This window comes from Calliphora vicina, chromosome 5 (assembly GCF_958450345.1).
Source record: "Calliphora vicina chromosome 5, idCalVici1.1, whole genome shotgun sequence".
Taxonomy (NCBI): domain Eukaryota; kingdom Metazoa; phylum Arthropoda; class Insecta; order Diptera; family Calliphoridae; genus Calliphora; species Calliphora vicina.
Genome location: NC_088784.1, coordinates 108465789 through 108482749, shown reverse-complemented (window position 1 = coordinate 108482749; position 16961 = coordinate 108465789). Strand labels below are relative to the sequence as shown.

At 30.4% G+C, this 16961-nt stretch overlaps 1 protein-coding gene across 1 annotated transcript; it reads right to left on the bottom strand.

Annotated features, from left to right (window-relative positions):
• Nucleotides 1-6474: 6474 nt before the first annotated feature.
• Nucleotides 6475-14260, bottom strand: PIP5K59B (Phosphatidylinositol 4-phosphate 5-kinase 59B). Its single transcript, XM_065512253.1, has 15 exons — nt 14137-14260; nt 12400-12422; nt 12200-12340; nt 11931-12128; nt 11713-11855; nt 11147-11650; nt 10984-11085; nt 10798-10930; nt 10641-10728; nt 10315-10377; nt 9679-9759; nt 9291-9608; nt 7791-8067; nt 6809-6981; nt 6475-6707 (listed from the first exon to the last, which is right to left on the bottom strand). The coding sequence occupies exons 1-15, from the start codon at nt 14207-14209 to the stop codon at nt 6583-6585; spliced, it is 2442 nt and encodes an 813-aa protein (XP_065368325.1). The 5' UTR covers nt 14210-14260; the 3' UTR covers nt 6475-6582.
• Between the last annotated feature and the right edge of the window lie 2701 nt (nt 14261-16961).

Genomic DNA, 16961 nt, shown 5'->3' with positions numbered 1-16961 from the left:
CGAAGCCGGGGCTGTCAACTAGTTTTTAAATAAAAACCACTAGTTTTTAAACTTTTTTTTTATAATGTTTATTATTTTCTTTTTCTTTTAATATTTCTTTTAAATTCAGAATAATATAATATTTATATAATTTAACAGTTTCTTTCAATTCAATTTATTTACTAATACTTTCACTTGTTCACTGAATTTCTTCTGTATTTTTTTTTTGTTTTGCCACGGAATGTATTGTATTTATAATGGGTTGTTTCTTTAAATATAATTTAGTTTAACTGCTTTTTGCTTTTTTAATTTATAAATGGCTTTTTTTTGTTAATAATTTTTGTTTAGCTAAGAGTATAATTATGATATTAGAGAGTATGTTTTGTTTTCCATAATGTTTACATACATTTAAATATTCAAAATTGAATTAATTTATTAAATAATTAAACCAATTTAATTTATCACAACAAATATAAATGGAGGATTATAATTTTATAAATTTTGGTAATTAGTTTACTGTGTTTAATGACTTTTTATCTTTTTTTGTATATAAGTAAATATAGTTAAGGAATTACTATTACATATCAGAGCTGTAAATGAATCAATCATTTTTGAATTAATTCGCGAATCATTCACACAAAAAAATGAATTGAATGAAATTTGAGTCAATTCAAATGAATTTGGTAAAAATGAATTGCAATTCGTTTTCAATTCAAATGAATTGAATTGATTTTGAATTAATTCAAATGAATTTGGTAAAAATGAATTGCAATTCGTTTCCAATTCAAATGAATTGAATTGATTTTGAATTAATTCAATTCATTTACAATTCATTTGAATTGAATTGATTTTGAATTAATTCAAACGAATTAGAAAAAAAATTAGCAATTCATTTCCAACTCCGACGCGAAATTCGCAGCATATTTAGCAGATTCTTCAATGTCATTAAGTATGCAGTATAATTAATCGACGGTTAAAAAGTCTTCCTTTAAATATAATGCGCCGTTACCATCGTCAGCTGGTGTTGAAAGATTATTTTCGTACGCCTCTATTCTAAACATCCCTAAACGTGGATTTCTTTCAGATGATAATTTTGAAAAGCTATTGTTGTTTAAGGTGAATGATGCATTCTAATTAAATCTAATTAGCCTTATTTATGAAACTCAATTGTGTTTTGAACTACATACATTGTTATTTTTCCTGATTTTTGATTATTTTTGGAAGATAGTTTTATTTTTTTGAAATAAATATAATATAAATATTAGCAAAAAGTTTGTTGTTGGGTGGTCGTGGGTCACAAAATTTCAAAAATTATTAATTGCTTCTTGAATATTAAATATGTTTTGTCGTTCAGTGTATTTCAAAATAAAAATCAGTTCTTCTTGAAGAAATAAACTCCAAACACCATGTTTTCATTGATCAGGCGCGTATACAGGACAAGGCTTTTCAATTTTTGTACTGGATATTTTCATTTTGGTAGGAGAAATCTTTCATTCCCCCTAGAGATCTGCTCTTGAATTTGATTGATTGCAACTCATTTTTGAATCATTCATTTGAATTGCTAATTCTTTTTTCTAATTCATTTGAATTAATTCAAAATCAATTCAATTCAAATGAATTGTAAATGAATTGCAACTCATTTTTACAAATTCATTTGAATTGAAAATGAATTGAAATTCATTTCTGCCTAATTCGTTTGAATTGATTCAAATTTCATTCAATTCATTTTTTCAATTCAATGAATTAATTCAAAATTTAGCTAATTCATAATGAATTAAAATCAAAAAAGAATGATTCATTTACAGCTCTGTTACATATATTATGTTTTATCGTACGGATGTTCCTCAATTAATTATTTGTTTATTGTACAATATTTTCATTGTGGTTTGTTTGTTTGTTATTTATTGTTAGTTAACGAAAACAATTTTGAAAAAGAAATTTAATAGTATGTACATTTATTAAATACTTAATGCAGCCGCGGTTCTGTTCTGTTTTGAAATGTATTTTGAATTGTTTAAATTTTAATAATCATATGAAGGATACAATCGCTAAATAGTTTAACACAACACAACAACAAAATGAGAAAATAGTGTTTTGTTCTTTGGCATTTATTTTTTAGAAAATAAGTTTTAATACTTTTGAATCATTTTCTACATTTCAATATCTAAATTCGAAGAGAATGTGAGGTTTTGTTTATATCTATATATTTTAATTAAACAATTTAAATTAAAATTTTGCATTGCAAACGGTCTTAGCGATCGGTGCTGTTCTTAAATCGGCTAGTTTTGTAAAACTAAGAGCAAGTTAAAGGCAAACGAAGTCTTTTTTATCCCTGTCACAGAATTTAGTTTCATTCTAAAGTGGAATTAATAGCGTATATTAGTATAGTTTTGTTTTCCTAGTGGAATCGATATTTGTTTGTAACAGGCCTGTTTAGAACTGGTGAGTCAGGCCATCCTTTTTTCGTTGCCATCCTAATGTTTGGCGTAGTCTAACAGTACCGCGTTACGGTTTCTCGGAGTTGAATTGGCCACATCCATTAGTTTTGGTATGAAGGTATATGTCGATTGGCAGTTCTTTCTAGGCGTAAGGCGTAATATTGTAATATCATTTGTGTTGAAACAAAACCAGATTGATTTATAAGCCCTTGTTTTTTTTTTTAAATTGAATAAGTCCATGATAAGTTAATGAGAAATAATTTTTACTTTACTGCTTTAGCAGATAACTATTTATCTAGTCAACATTTGCTTTGCAATATTTAGTAATAGTTAATAACCAGGAGTAAAAAAACATTTCCAAATTAAATGGCCTAAGCTGGCGGGAAACTATACATCAATCTACAACTTTTATGATCTGGCTCTAGAGTTTAAGAATGTGTTTAAAGGATAAAATCTTTCGTTTTCAAAAAGCTTATTATTAAATTGATATTTGGAGGGAAATCCTACCATAAGATGCACTCACAAACACTTAATTTTAGAAATAATTCGGTAGCTCGTGAACGATTGGAGATATCTTTCTTGGGTTCGTAGTTGGAATGATCACCTAGGTCTAACACAGTTTTTAAATTATCACCAAAAATTAATTTATTGTCAAAAATGTCATGAAGTTTTACAATTACAATTTGTATGCTTAGGTTATTTCGTCTTTGATTTTTTTATTTAAAATTAAAACAAAGTCTGGTTATGCGTTAACTTATAGTTATACTGTCGGTTAAAGTTAAACTATCAGTTAAAGTTGAATTTAAAACATAACTATGCATTGTGACTTGTTTCAATAATCATCCCCAGACTCTTGATTTTCATGTTCCCGCAATACCAAAAATATCAGCCCAATTATGAATAAAAATTCTCCGGTAGTTTTTTCCCTTTTCTCCTATTCAAATTCAATGGGAAAAAACTGCCGAGTAATTTTTTATTCATAATTGGACTGTATATGTTTGCGATATTGGATTAACAATATCCAATTCTTGGTCTTCATTTCAAATAGTATTGAAATGAATACATCCAGATTAGTGAATTTCAGTGAATTTATGAATAATTAAATTGGGAACTTAGCATCTGAAAATTAAATCTTACTAAAATATTAAAGAAAACCGTTTATTTACTAGATATTGTAAACTTTTACTGATTACTGGAAAAAATTGCAGTAATCGAAGAGCCGAAATTTTTTATTGGGTGCATGACTTAAAAATGCGGGATTTATTATTAATAAATTATATGTCATTTTGAAGGGTATATAATCGGTCATTTATTCTCACTTAGTTATTGAACATTGTAGTGTATAGGGCCCATATACAAAACACCATCATTATTGAGCAATGAACACATTACTCCAGCATGCTGGTACAAAATTAATTGTTTACCAAAAATTGTGTGGAAAAGTTTGTAATGAATAATGATAAACAAAAACGAAAAACGATAAAAAAACGTGTTTGCATGAAGAAATGGTTAGAAAACAAAGGAGAACTAGGACACACTAAACTTCTAAAAGAAGATGGTACATTTTTCTTTTCTGGAACATTTCTGATCTTTCAAAAATGGAGTTTATCGTAATACCACAACGAAGACTCCAAAACATCATCTGTTCCTGCAGTATTCGAAAAACGTTGATTTTTTTTACCATTCTTGTTCTTGGCCCACCTCTTTCAATTGTTCTACCATTTTATTGTAGCATTGGTTTTTTAATTCATAGGCAAGGCATTGTTTTATAAACTTCGAAAAATTCTCCCCAAAATATTTTTTTCTTTGGCATTCATATTTATTTTTTTTTATTTTTTGATGGTTATGGTTTGACGATTTAAATTTTATGATCTAATTTTACAACACACGATTCAATCATGCTGTTTCAATCAAAAAAATATCAAACTATTTTTGATAAAGCACCAGCAGCTGGTACAATCACACCACAAGCTCATACACGATCAATCAGCTGCACAATCATGATGGTGTTGTGTATGGGCCCTATAAACAACAAAGTTTGTTTTTGCTTCGAAAATGTATTTTTTGCCAAGAAAGTGTCATATGCGGGAAGTTTTGCTTTACTTTTTTGATTTGAAAAAAAGTTCCGCTGAAGCAAACCGATTGCTTATTGAAGCTTATGGTGAAAGTGTTCCATCAGTTTCTACGTGCGAGAGACTTTTTTGCGGTTTTGAAGTGGTGTTTTTGATCGCACAGGCCAGCCAACAAAAGTTTGAAGACCAAGAATTGTAGGCATTACTCAATGAATACTGTTAAACTCAACAAGAACTTGCAAAATCAATGGTAGCTACTCAAGAAGCAATTTCAAAACGCAGGATTCACACAAAGCAGGCAAATTCGATACCATACGAATTGATGCTGAGACACCTTAAACGACGATTTTGTATGTCTTAAATGCTGCTTCAACGCTTACAGTCCAGACCTTGCTCCGTTCGAATACTATTTATTTCGATCGATGCAGAACGTTCTCTCTGGGATACGCTTCACTTTGGAACAGAGTATCCGATATTAGCTTGATTTGTTCTTGGACTCAAAAGATAAGCAGTTCTTTTGGCTCGGAATCCAGAAAGGTGGGGAAAAGGTCATACCAATTTTAAAAACTCTAATTTTTAAGTCATACACCCAATATTTACAGTGTTATACATTTATATGCAACGTTTAAGAAGCGTCGTAATTTTATTTTGTATGCTTAGGTTTTTTCGTTGTAGTTAAATTTTAATTAGGATTTCTAATCTTTTTACTATTGCAAGATTATTTAAAAAAATATTTTTAAAACTTAATAGAAAACATTTAATTCAAAGTATTTTTTAATATATTTTGAAAATTACTTGAAATTTCTTAAGAAAATTAGAAATTTAAAAGGCAAACAAATTTTGTAAATCATCACCAATTTTTACATCTTCAGATTTCAACTATTTGTTGCTAGCAAAACCAAGTATGTGCTTAAAAATACTGAAATTATTTTTCAAAATTAAAGAGAAATGTTTAAATTTGACACAGAACTTTCTTTTGTTGTTGTTGTTTTATTGTTCGTATAATAAATGTAATTGTTATGATTAATATATTAATAGTTTTAATAATAATAATAATTTAATTAATTGTTGGAGCTGGATTTATTGTAACATCAAGATTTAATTAATTAATATATGCTTTTGTTTTAAAAATTTATTTATTCCCATAATAATTTATGTGTTTTGTTTATGTATTGTATTGTATGTATGTCTGTATAAATATTTTATATATATTTATTTATTTAATTATTTATCTGGCTTCATTATATGTATTATTATTATTTAAATCGTTATAAATTTTGTTTATTATTTATACAAATACAATTTGGATTAATAAATTCAATAAAATAGTAAACAACATTTAAATAAATTTTGTAGATAGAAGAGACCAAATAGAAAACATATTGCGCATTAATATTCATATGTACTTAGTTAGTTATATAAGAATAATTAGAAGTTTAAGGGCAAAAAAAATAACCAACATAATATCAACTTTACTTTAATTTGAATTTCTGATAAATTTACATAAATATTAGGTTATAAATAATTAAATATCTCTCATTTAACTTCACTTTAAAGTAGGCTTGTAATTTTATTTTTTTTTTATATTTTTTATTAGTTAATTAATTTATTGTTGTATGTATGTACATGAGTTTGGTTTTTAATGGAAAATATCATTTTATATTGTTTTTATAATCATGTTAATTTAACATGATTAATTTAAATATTTCAAAACTTTGTTTAAACAAATTTCCTCTAGAAAATATGTAAAGTTTTCCAAAGATATCACTTTTATATTTGTAAACATTTATTTATTTATATATGCAGGAAGGATTCTTTCTTTCTTTTTAGTTTTTTTCCTTCATTTAGAAATATGTATGTATGTTTTTGTGTATATAAATTTAGTTTATAACTTTTGGTTAATTTTGTTAATTTAGCTATGAACAAACACCAATTCCAAAAATTTTTTAAACAAAAAAAAAAAATCAAACATTTACAATATTTTCCAAATATTTTTCATTTAATTTATCTATTATGGCTTAAAACTGAAATCTGCTGAATACTCGTTTGTAAATTGTTTATACAATTTGTTGCTTGAATACATTTGCAAAATTTCAATGGCGATCATTAACTATTTCCGCTGACAGAGAGTTTATAGCATCTTCAACAGTTGGCTTGTAACGATCCATTTTCGATGAATTAATTGGAGAGAAATGTTCTGAAAATAATGAATTATTGTCTAAACATCAAAATTGATTAATGGCGTGTGTTTCTTTCTGGGACTGTATTGTGTATTTTGTTGAGTTTTGAAAGTGTTTAGCAGGAACTTTCGTTACTTACCAAAATCGCCACTTGAACTGGAATCGGTAAAACTTGGTGTACCCTCGGTCCAGGTGGGTGTTGATCCCTCACCAGACGCTGGTGGTGTCCAGGCTAAGCCGCCCCTTGAACCATAGTGACTACTCGATGATGTATCTACGGCTAAATATGTGTCTAAATGTATTTCGGAAACACTAAAATCATATAAATATAAATAAAATCAATTCAACTACCGGATGAGGTTATGAGGGATTATAGTTTCTTTTCTTTTTTTTCATTTCATTTCATTTGATTTGATTCCTGCCATGTGACCTAGATTGTTTTGTGTTTAAGTGCCTTTTTGATGTAGCAAACAATGTGCAATTTAACTTGAATTATACGTTCTAACTGTGATTACACTGCTATTGTGGTTCGAGCTCAAAAGAAGGTGGAAAAAGCTGTGGTACTATTCTCTGTCACTGCCAGAATGCGTTCCATTGTGATATAAACTGGTCGGTAACCATAATATGTTTATGTTACCATTAACATGATTCTATCTATCCTATATATGATTGTAGTAATTAAGTAAATGTTTGTGGGAACCATTTTTATGATGAAGGATTCTCTAAGAACAACATATTATAATGATTCATCATGAATATGATTTCCATAAACACATATTTATTTACTACAATCATATGTATGCTTGCTACAATGATGTAGCATTCGACTGTTCGCTTTGACGAATGAGCGACTTGGTTAAGTATAATTTAAAGATTGACATCAGTAGATGGAATTTATGTTATGCAATCTTAAAAAACGTTATCGTTTTAAATGATCTGTTCTATTTGGATCGTGTAATTTACAAAATGACACTCTCCCTTCATAGAAAAAACGAACGACTAGGCCAAAACATTGTCGAGGTGAACATATTAATGATACTTCCGCTCTTTTCCACTTTTTTTGTTAGCTCTACTTGACAGTGTATCTAATCTAAGACTAATATTTAGAGGGATGCACTTACCTGACCATATCGTCTTTTTGCGAAGACGATGAACTACGATAGGCAGGACCCACATTCATTTTACGTTCGGGATACGACGAAGACGATGTTGATGTTTCGTGTTGATGCGACTTTTGGTGGTGGTGGTGATGATGATGATGGTGGTGGTGTTGCTGTTGTTGTTGTTGTTGATGAGATCGCCTTGAAATCGTTGAGGAACTATGTTTATTATAACTATTGTCCTCGGAAATGTCATCAAAGGCAGGGGGTGGTGTCGAACTGCAAGATGGCGTTGTGCCTAGCGATAATACAATGAGAAAATACATGAAATTAAATTGTTAAGAGGTCTATAAATACGAAAGTACGAGTACAACAACAATACATATTAAAGAGTATATTAATCAAAAATAATGTTCAATCGAATACGAATACAAATGATCGACAAATGACTAAACAAGAAAGGAGAGTGTTGTGTGTATGGTGGAGTGGTTGTGTGGTGGTGTAGTGTTGAGTGTAATAAATAATAAAAGCATTTTAACTAAAATTCAAACACACTACTACGTCTACTACTGGCAAGAGGATTTAGGGAGTAACTAGATGGAAAGCCTTCGGATATAGTTGAAGGTACATTCTTGGATCTCTGTTTTGGTTCTGGTTTATTTGCAGAGCGAACTTTTTTTGTATTTTTAACACCATCACCACTATTAGGAGAAGTTGCTTTTCGATTCTTCTCCTTTACATTCAATTGTTCGGGTTCCTGTGTGACAGGGACGACACGTTGTTTGCGAGGCCGTTTGCTATTCTCCAGTTCATGTTTAACTTCAACGAAGGCATGCATAGATTGTATTATATTGTCTTCGTATGGATCGCCATTATCATCGGCTAAAGCCATGTCGGCATAACGAAGATATTGCATGCGTTTTTCGCGCCGTTTTGTGGCACGTGTTTCGCGAACCTTACTATTGGTTATGGTCGGAACGTAACTGCGTTCGCTTTGCTCGGAAGCTATGGGAGGAAAGTTATGAACTATGGAGGCTGCCGATGAACGTCGCGATACAATACCACTGTTTTGTCGCTGAAAGAGATCGATGTGATTTATGGGGCGTGAGTGAGACTTTCGAGATCTTGCTGCAGAGTAATTGCTAGATGCCGAAGAGATCACAGACTCCTTACGCTGTAACTTTAGTTTTTGTATAGCAGCTACTTGAGGAGGAAGTGCTCCAGAATGTTTACTAGACGTATACGACACTGCAGAATCTTTGCGTGTCTTTTTCAAAGCTTCTATGTGGGGCTGAGGTGGTGCTTGAGTTTGATGCAGTGGTGGAGGTGAGGGAGGTTCTGGAACTGGAACACCCTCGAACAGATCATGTAAATCTAACCAATCACGCACATTGCTGGGTGAACGTTGCTCCCCGAAACGAGGCAGTGGTGGTGAGTCGTGTGGTACTGTTAAGGTGTCTTTGTGCGGGGGTTTGGAAAACTTGTTCACTAATCTTTTGACGTTTACGTTTAATTGTATACCTGGAGTGGTGGAGAGAGCTCTTGAAGAGCCGCCTTCCTGTTGTTGATAAGCATCACTATCACGTTTACGTGGTGATCCTCTTGGCGGTACTGGAGGTGGAACTTTGGCTTTAAGTGTAGAGCCGCTACTAGATGCAGCGGCTGAACGTTGTTTTACCGGTGGAGCTTGAATACTTTTCAATACTGACGAACCTGAGCTGGCCGCATACCCCGAACGTCTTTCATCGCTAGCCATATGTGTGTTCATCACTTTATTCAAAGGATGTGACTTTTTATTGGCATGTATCCCTGTCGAGTGGCCATGAGATTGACCGTGTTCTAAAAAAGCAAAAAAATAAAATTCATATTGACGCGAATATCTATGGAATTCCAAACAGCAATACTTTACCTCTTTGCTCGTTTTCACTGTCTATGGAACGTTGTATTGCTTTCGAGAGGCTTTTTCTTTTTGAGGGTGAATGTTTAAGAGCTATAATAATTATTTATTGAATCAATATTAGTGTGTGTGTAGCAATCTGTTTGAGATTTTTTTTTTTGTTTTTGTAAAGAGACAGGCTTTGGTTATTGGTGATTGGTCCAAAACCTGGCCATTTCTGTGATTCAAGAACAAACTAAAGAAGCAAGCAAATAATTAAAAAAACAAATATATTTTTAATGTACGAGTATAAATGAGAAAATGTATGTTAAATTTTTTGTTTTACTAGTATTTACAATAAATATACTTAAACTTTTGAATATTTTCTTTTCTTTGCGCTTTGATTAATTTAAAATACTTTTAATTCTCCAAAGACGAGAACTAAAAGTGAGCTGTTGTTATTCAGCTTCGATTACGATTTGAGTCTGAATTAAATTACGAGTAATCGTTTTCATAATCTTCATTCCAATGGTAACTTTACGACTTAAGCTCGATGGAGAGATGATTGTGAAAACGTTTTTGAATTGATTTTATTTGATCTGAAGTTATTATTTGTTATTTGTTTACTCTTCCTTTTTTTCTTCTTTGTTATTTTTCTTTGTCATTTACCTATGTAACTGGATACCAAAGTACGAAATTTTCTATGATTTCCTTTGATCTCGGGGAGATCCACTGTGCATACGAATGAAAACGAAACAAAAAAAGTATAAAACATGAATTGTTTGGTAGCAGCATGATGTCTTCAAAACAATATTATACTAGCGATCCTTGCGCTTTACTTACTAAGATTAGGTTAAAAACACTGTAGACCATTTGATAGCAAATAACTCACTCGAGTGAAATTTGCTCAAAAATATTTCAAATTAAAAAAATTACCAAAATCGTATACAGTGCTTTTAACCAGTGCATTTTCTTAAACGATTTACGAAACTTACGAGATGGTATTTTACGAAATACTGTTTTGGCCATGAAATTTTGAAATCTTTGAGCATAAAACGAAGGACGACACACCGATACGGTATCCTGAAAAAGGCAAACAATTTCAATAATTGTTTTAAATACAAAAATTAAAAAAACATTTCATCATTTTACCCCATCATGTATGATACTTTTGAAAGTGTGCTCTAGTTTTTTCTTCAATCGATATGATTGTAAAATATCGATAATACCTATAAAAAGTAGCAGTCGTTCGCCTTTTTCACTGCGAGCAGGTATGCCTCCAGGTCTAAGGAACAAATGTTTACTAATTTATATTTATGGGTCTGACTTTAAACTTACGGCATGTCTTCTTCATCATCGATGGGTTCACTTTCCGCTTGTATGCTTTCCATGGCTGTAGAATGAGCCACCAAACGTTGGCGATTGGACCTATAGGCCAAACTATTGCATAAGAAATATAAGTTACAAATTCACCGGCATTAAACCTCAAATTACTTTGTACCTATTGCGATTTATATTGCTTTGCGTTTCTTCATCGGGATCATTTCCTCTGGCGGCCTCCTCGTTGTCCGAATAATCCGATTGCGAGGTCTTACGAGGCTTTCGTATCTTCTGATTCTCCTTCGAAGCCACATCCAAATTGTGTACACCCACTAGCAAGGAATAATCCATGATTTTAAATGACTCCAACACAGTACAATCTCTTTGTATGGTCTTAATCAGAGCCGTATATGTTTCAGCCTCCAGGAGTATACCATTTGGATGATGTTCCATAAAATCCAAATCCTTAAATGTGGGTGACTTTTTGGAACGCTCAGCCTTATTTGCTTTACGTTTGAAGGTGGAGCCTTTGAGATCATATTTGAGATGTAGTTTAACATATGAAGGCAGCAAATTGTTCATAACAACCAAACGAATATTTTTGGCATTACTCGTTTGCAAACAATACAAACCGAAGAATTTCGGCAAGAGGGTACGAGGATTTTGATTTAAATTCATATAATAACTGGAAACAATTTAAAATAATAAGATAGTGTTAATCACATTACATCATAATAAAACCCTTACCCTGGTAATAGTTTTTGCAAAAATTCACCCTCCTTGTGCTGTACGGTTTTAATTATGAACTCATCGTCATGCGTTAAATAAAATATGGAACCGGAAGCACCCGGATTCGAAAGTTCTCTCAAAGGACATGAACACATCGACATCTAAAATATATTTACAAATATTATTTGAGTTTGAGTTGCGCTTTCTTTTGTAATTTAATTAAGAAAACTTTTTACCATAAAATCGTCTGGCTGTATGCCAAACAAGTCTCTAAAATAACGAAAAGCAATAGGCGCATATATTTTATATCTGAATTCACTATAATGGTGGGCAGGCGTAAGGCTAGAACCTTCAGGAGGAAAGGTTATACTTTCAATTTCCCAAAAGTCCATCATAAGTAAATCACGTTTTGGTTTTGATGCTAAACTACCAACCTGTAAAAATAGAAATAAATGCATTAAACAATATTATCTATGATTTGTTAAGCGATTGTGTCTCAAATTACCGTATGCTGTATACCCAATTGTATAGAGCCCATAATCTGTGAGGTTTGTATTTTCTTATACGTAATCTCACCACCTTCTCCCACACGCCTATGACCGATTTTCCTTTCCTTGTCAGTTTTACTGCGATGTTTGCTCTGAGACTAGAATAAAAGATTTATTTTAATAATTTCTTCTAAGGTTAAAGTTAATTTTAACTTACATCGGATATTGAGTCCAAAGCATCTGAAATTAGAATTGAAATGAGAAAAGTAGTTTGTTATTTAATATATATTGTTAATAAGATATTATAATTTTATTGAATTGGGGGTTTAAAATTCATGTTAAAAATATTACAATTTCGGTGGTGATTTTCTGATCAAAGGTAGCTGAAGTTTTGAAACCTGGAAGTGGAAGCAAAGTCTGTCTACTGTCCAGGCTAATCTTCGAACTACTAGAGCTTCTAATTCATAATTTTTGACCCCCAGTGGTCAGTGGCGTTATTAGGAAATTTTGCTTAGCATTCCCCAAAATTGTATGCAACAATACCAACATCGACAAGCCTTTATTGGCAAGAAAGTTTTCTGGCATCATCAGAAAGCGCCATGTATGAGCTGCATGCCAGCCGAATCAGATGCCAGTAGAAGGCAGATGACATATCAACCGATCTTTAGGACGAACCTAAATGTCAACGTTCAGAGGAGACTGCCAAATTTCTGAGAGCGTTGAAATCAATTATGGATCATTCTTAACCTCTTTAATTTGAAAAAAAGTGCCGCTGAAGCACACCGATTGCTCACCGAAGCTTATTGTGAATGCAGGATTCATCCAAAATCACTGAAATTGGGTACTATATAAATTAAATCTAAGAGACCTTGACAAACAATTTTGTATGTCTGAAAGGAAAATAGTTTTGCACCGAATCGACAACCAGCTGAATCGAAAATATCCATGGAGCTAAGCTAATGCTCTGTATTTGATGGGAGCAAAAGGATATGAGCTGCTGAAATCTGGCCAGACCATCACAGGGAATCGAGAAAAAAAAATTGAATAATTTAATAAAATTTATTAAGGGATTTTGCAATGAATTTGAATTCAAGAAAACTTCAATGATTCAATAAGGAATGAATTCTATTTTTTAACCGGCGGGTGCCCCGATAGACCAGTCGATAGTGTGCTGAACTATTAATCTGAGGGTTGCGGGTTCGATTCCCACCAGAGACTCTGGGTGTAATGCAGACAAGCAAAACGCTTCGCAGTTTGTGTTTGTTTAAAAAAAAAGAATTAAGCCAATACGAAATTAAGACAACGAATTAATTCGTGGTGAATTGTTAACAGAATGTATTTAATTTGATTTTGAAAATTTAATTTAGAATTAATTCTTTCGCCATACATATAAAATTTGTTTTTTTTAATTTTAGTAATTTTCAAATACTGGTTTTATAAATTGTTGATCCAAAAAACCGGCTATTAATCAATTTGAAATAATATTTAGCAATTTCTTCTTGTCATTTTGACAGAAGTGGTCACAATATCATACAATTTTGAAATATTAAACACTCTTTAAAACAATTGCAAACTGTTATCTCCTTAATAAAACTTATTAAATATTAAATGATTACTAACATAGTACATAAACCCCCTCAAATGTCAAATGCAAAAGAAACAAAAAAACACAAATCAACAATTCCAAGAAAAACATAAACAATTACGAAAATTTGCAAAGAGTGTACTTATTAATTAAAGAGCATGCGGTCTTTCTCTTTGAAATACTGTCACACAATTACTCTCTTATGTTTCCTTTCCAATAAGAAGACGTTGTCAGTTGAACAAGTTCATTGATTTTTCTGACTTTGTAATAAGAAATGTACAATGAAAATGGGGAAAAATTGTTTAACTTTTACTAACACCCCAAAAGAATTTAAACTTTTAATTTAGACATCATGCAAGAATAATTTACCTTCGGTAATTTTTGTATTAGATGTAGAGGAAACATCCGGATCTATAGTGCTAATACCATCACCTGAAGCCATTTTACGTAGCCGTTCCTTAGTTGTTACTTAGTTTTAGAAATAATTACAAAAAAACCTGACAATTGTTACTAAACTAAGTATTTAATTATTTGGTTAATAATTAATAAGTATATGATGAATGATGAGTATTATTTGCCATATACAATGTAAGCGATGATTGATTTATCAACCGACGAAGGTAGTTTTCTTTATTTCCTTAGTTTTTTTTATTTCTGATTTTTTTAGTTTGAATATTTTTCTTTTACATTATTATTATGTAGTCTAGATTAAATTCATTTTGTTGTTCTTGATTTTTACTTTGTTTTTATTTGTTAAAATCACACACACTCAAAAAAAAAAGAAAGAAAATTTGCACTGAATATTTTGATTTATTGCTTTAGTTTAGTAGGTTGGTTGGTTGGTTGGTTACTTAATCACTGGTTTTAACAATCACACAGAATTCAACTACTACCAAATAAAAATTAACACTGTTTGTTGTAAAAACCTTGGAGCTACTGTCTTTTTCCTACTACTACTGCTGTCAGTGCATACTTATAGGCGAAAAATGCCTTGGAAAATTACAAATGAAAATTGTTGGCTGACTATTTTCCAGTGGCGACAGGGTTGTATTTTCCTTAACATTTACATACATCCGGCACATTACGATGAAAGGTTGCCATATCACAGTAGTTTGCGTTTAAAACAGTTGTAAAGAGATTGTGACACAAGCAGTGGTGGTGTAAAAGAAAATGTTGTGATATTTATACCAAAAAATATGTACAGGAATATTTTAGGTTTTAATTCTAACGTAAAAATATTCTAATTAAGAAAGGTTAATTTAGTTATTATATTAATAAATTTAGAGGCCTAAAATAAATTTGTTAAAAAACAGATTTATAAATTATAAGCAAATAGATTTTTGTTGGGAAATATGAGTGATCACAGATTTTCATTATTATCGCTCTAATCCCTTTAGTTTACGAATTATAAGCAAATTTAGATTTTATTAAGTTATGTATGAAAATATCGATTTTTAGTATGAAATATGAGTGATCACAGATTTTCATTATTATCGCTCTAAACCCTTTAGTTTACAAAATATAAGCAAATTTAGATTTTATTAAGTTATGTATGAAAATATCGATTTTTGGTGGAAAATATTATATTATATTATAAGCAAATTTAGATTTTATTAAATTTTGTATGAAAATATCGATTTTTAGTATGAAATATGAGTGATCACAGATTTTCATTATTATCGCTCTAAACCCTTTAGTTTACGAAATATAAGCAAATTTAGATTTTATTAAGTTTTGTATGAAAATATCGATTTTTGGTGGGAAATATGAGTGATCACAGATTTTCATTATTATCGCTCTAAACCCTTTAGTTTACGAAATATAAGCAAATTTAGATTTTATTAAGTTTTGTATGAAAATATCGATTTTCGGTGGGAAATATGAGTGATCACAGATTTTATTATTATCGCTCTAAACCCTTTAGTTACGAAATATAAGCAAATTTAGAATTTTATTAAGTTTTGTATGAAAATATCGATTTTAGTATGAAATTATGAGTGATCACAGATTTTCATTATTATCGCTCTAAACCCTTTAGTTTACGAAATATAAGCAAATTTAGATTTTTATTAAGTTTTGTATGAAAATATCGATTTTTAGTATGAAATATGAGTGATCACAGATTTTCATTATTATCGCTCTAAACCCTTTAGTTTACGAAATATAAGCAAATTTAGATTTTATTAAGTTTTGTATATGAAAATATCGATTTTTGTGGGAAATATGAGTGATCACAGATTTTCATTATTATCGCTCTAAACCCTTTAGTTTACGAAATATAAGCAAATTTAGATTTTATTAAGTTTTGTATGAAAATATCGATTTTTAGTATGAAATATGAGTGATCACAGATTTTCATTATTATCGCTCTAAACCCTTTAGTTTACGAAATATAAGCAAATTTAGATTTTATTAAGTTATGTATGAAAATATCGATTTTTAGTATGAAATATGAGTGATCACAGATTTTCATTATTATCGCTCTAAACCCTTTAGTTTACGAAATATAAGCAAATTTAGATTTTATTAAGTTTTGTATGAAAATATCGATTTTTGTAGGAAATATGAGTGATCACAGATTTTCATTATTATCGCTCTAAACCCTTTAGTTTACGAAATATAAGCAAATTTAGATTTTATTAAGTTTTGTATGAAAATATCGATTTTTAGTATGAAATATGAGTGATCACAGATTTTCATTATTATCGCTCTAAACCCTTTAGTTTACGAAATATAAGCAAATTTAGATTTTATTAAGTTTTGTATGAAAATATCGATTTTTGGTGGGAAATATGAGTGATCACAGATTTTCATTATTATCGCTCTAAACCCTTTAGTTTACGAAATATAAGCAAATTTAGATTTTATTAAGTTTTGTATGAAAATATCGATTTTTGGTGGGAAATATGAGTGATCACAGATTTTCATTATTATCGCTCTAAACCCTTTAGTTTACGAAATATAAGCAAATTTAGATTTTATTAAGTTATGTATGAAAATATCGATTTTTAGTATGAAATATGAGTGATCACAGATTTTCATTATTATCGCTCTAAACCCTTTAGTTTACGAAATATAAGCAAATTTAGATTTTATTAAGTTTTGTATGAAAATATCAATTTTTGGTGGGAAATATGAGTGATCACAGATTTTCATTATTATCGCTCTAAACCCTTTAGTTTACGAAATATAAG

Coding starts and splice junctions, on each gene's coding strand:
- PIP5K59B (XM_065512253.1), bottom strand. CDS start 14,209: ATGGCTTCAGGTGATGGTATTAGCACTATAGATCCGGATGTTTCCTCT. Junction 11,651..11,712: donor TTGCAAAAACTATTACCAGG/GTAAGGGTTTTA, acceptor AATTGTTTCCAG/TTATTATATGAATTTAAATC. Junction 8,068..9,290: donor AGCTCTCTCCACCACTCCAG/GTATACAATTAA, acceptor TATTATCGCTAG/GCACAACGCCATCTTGCAGT.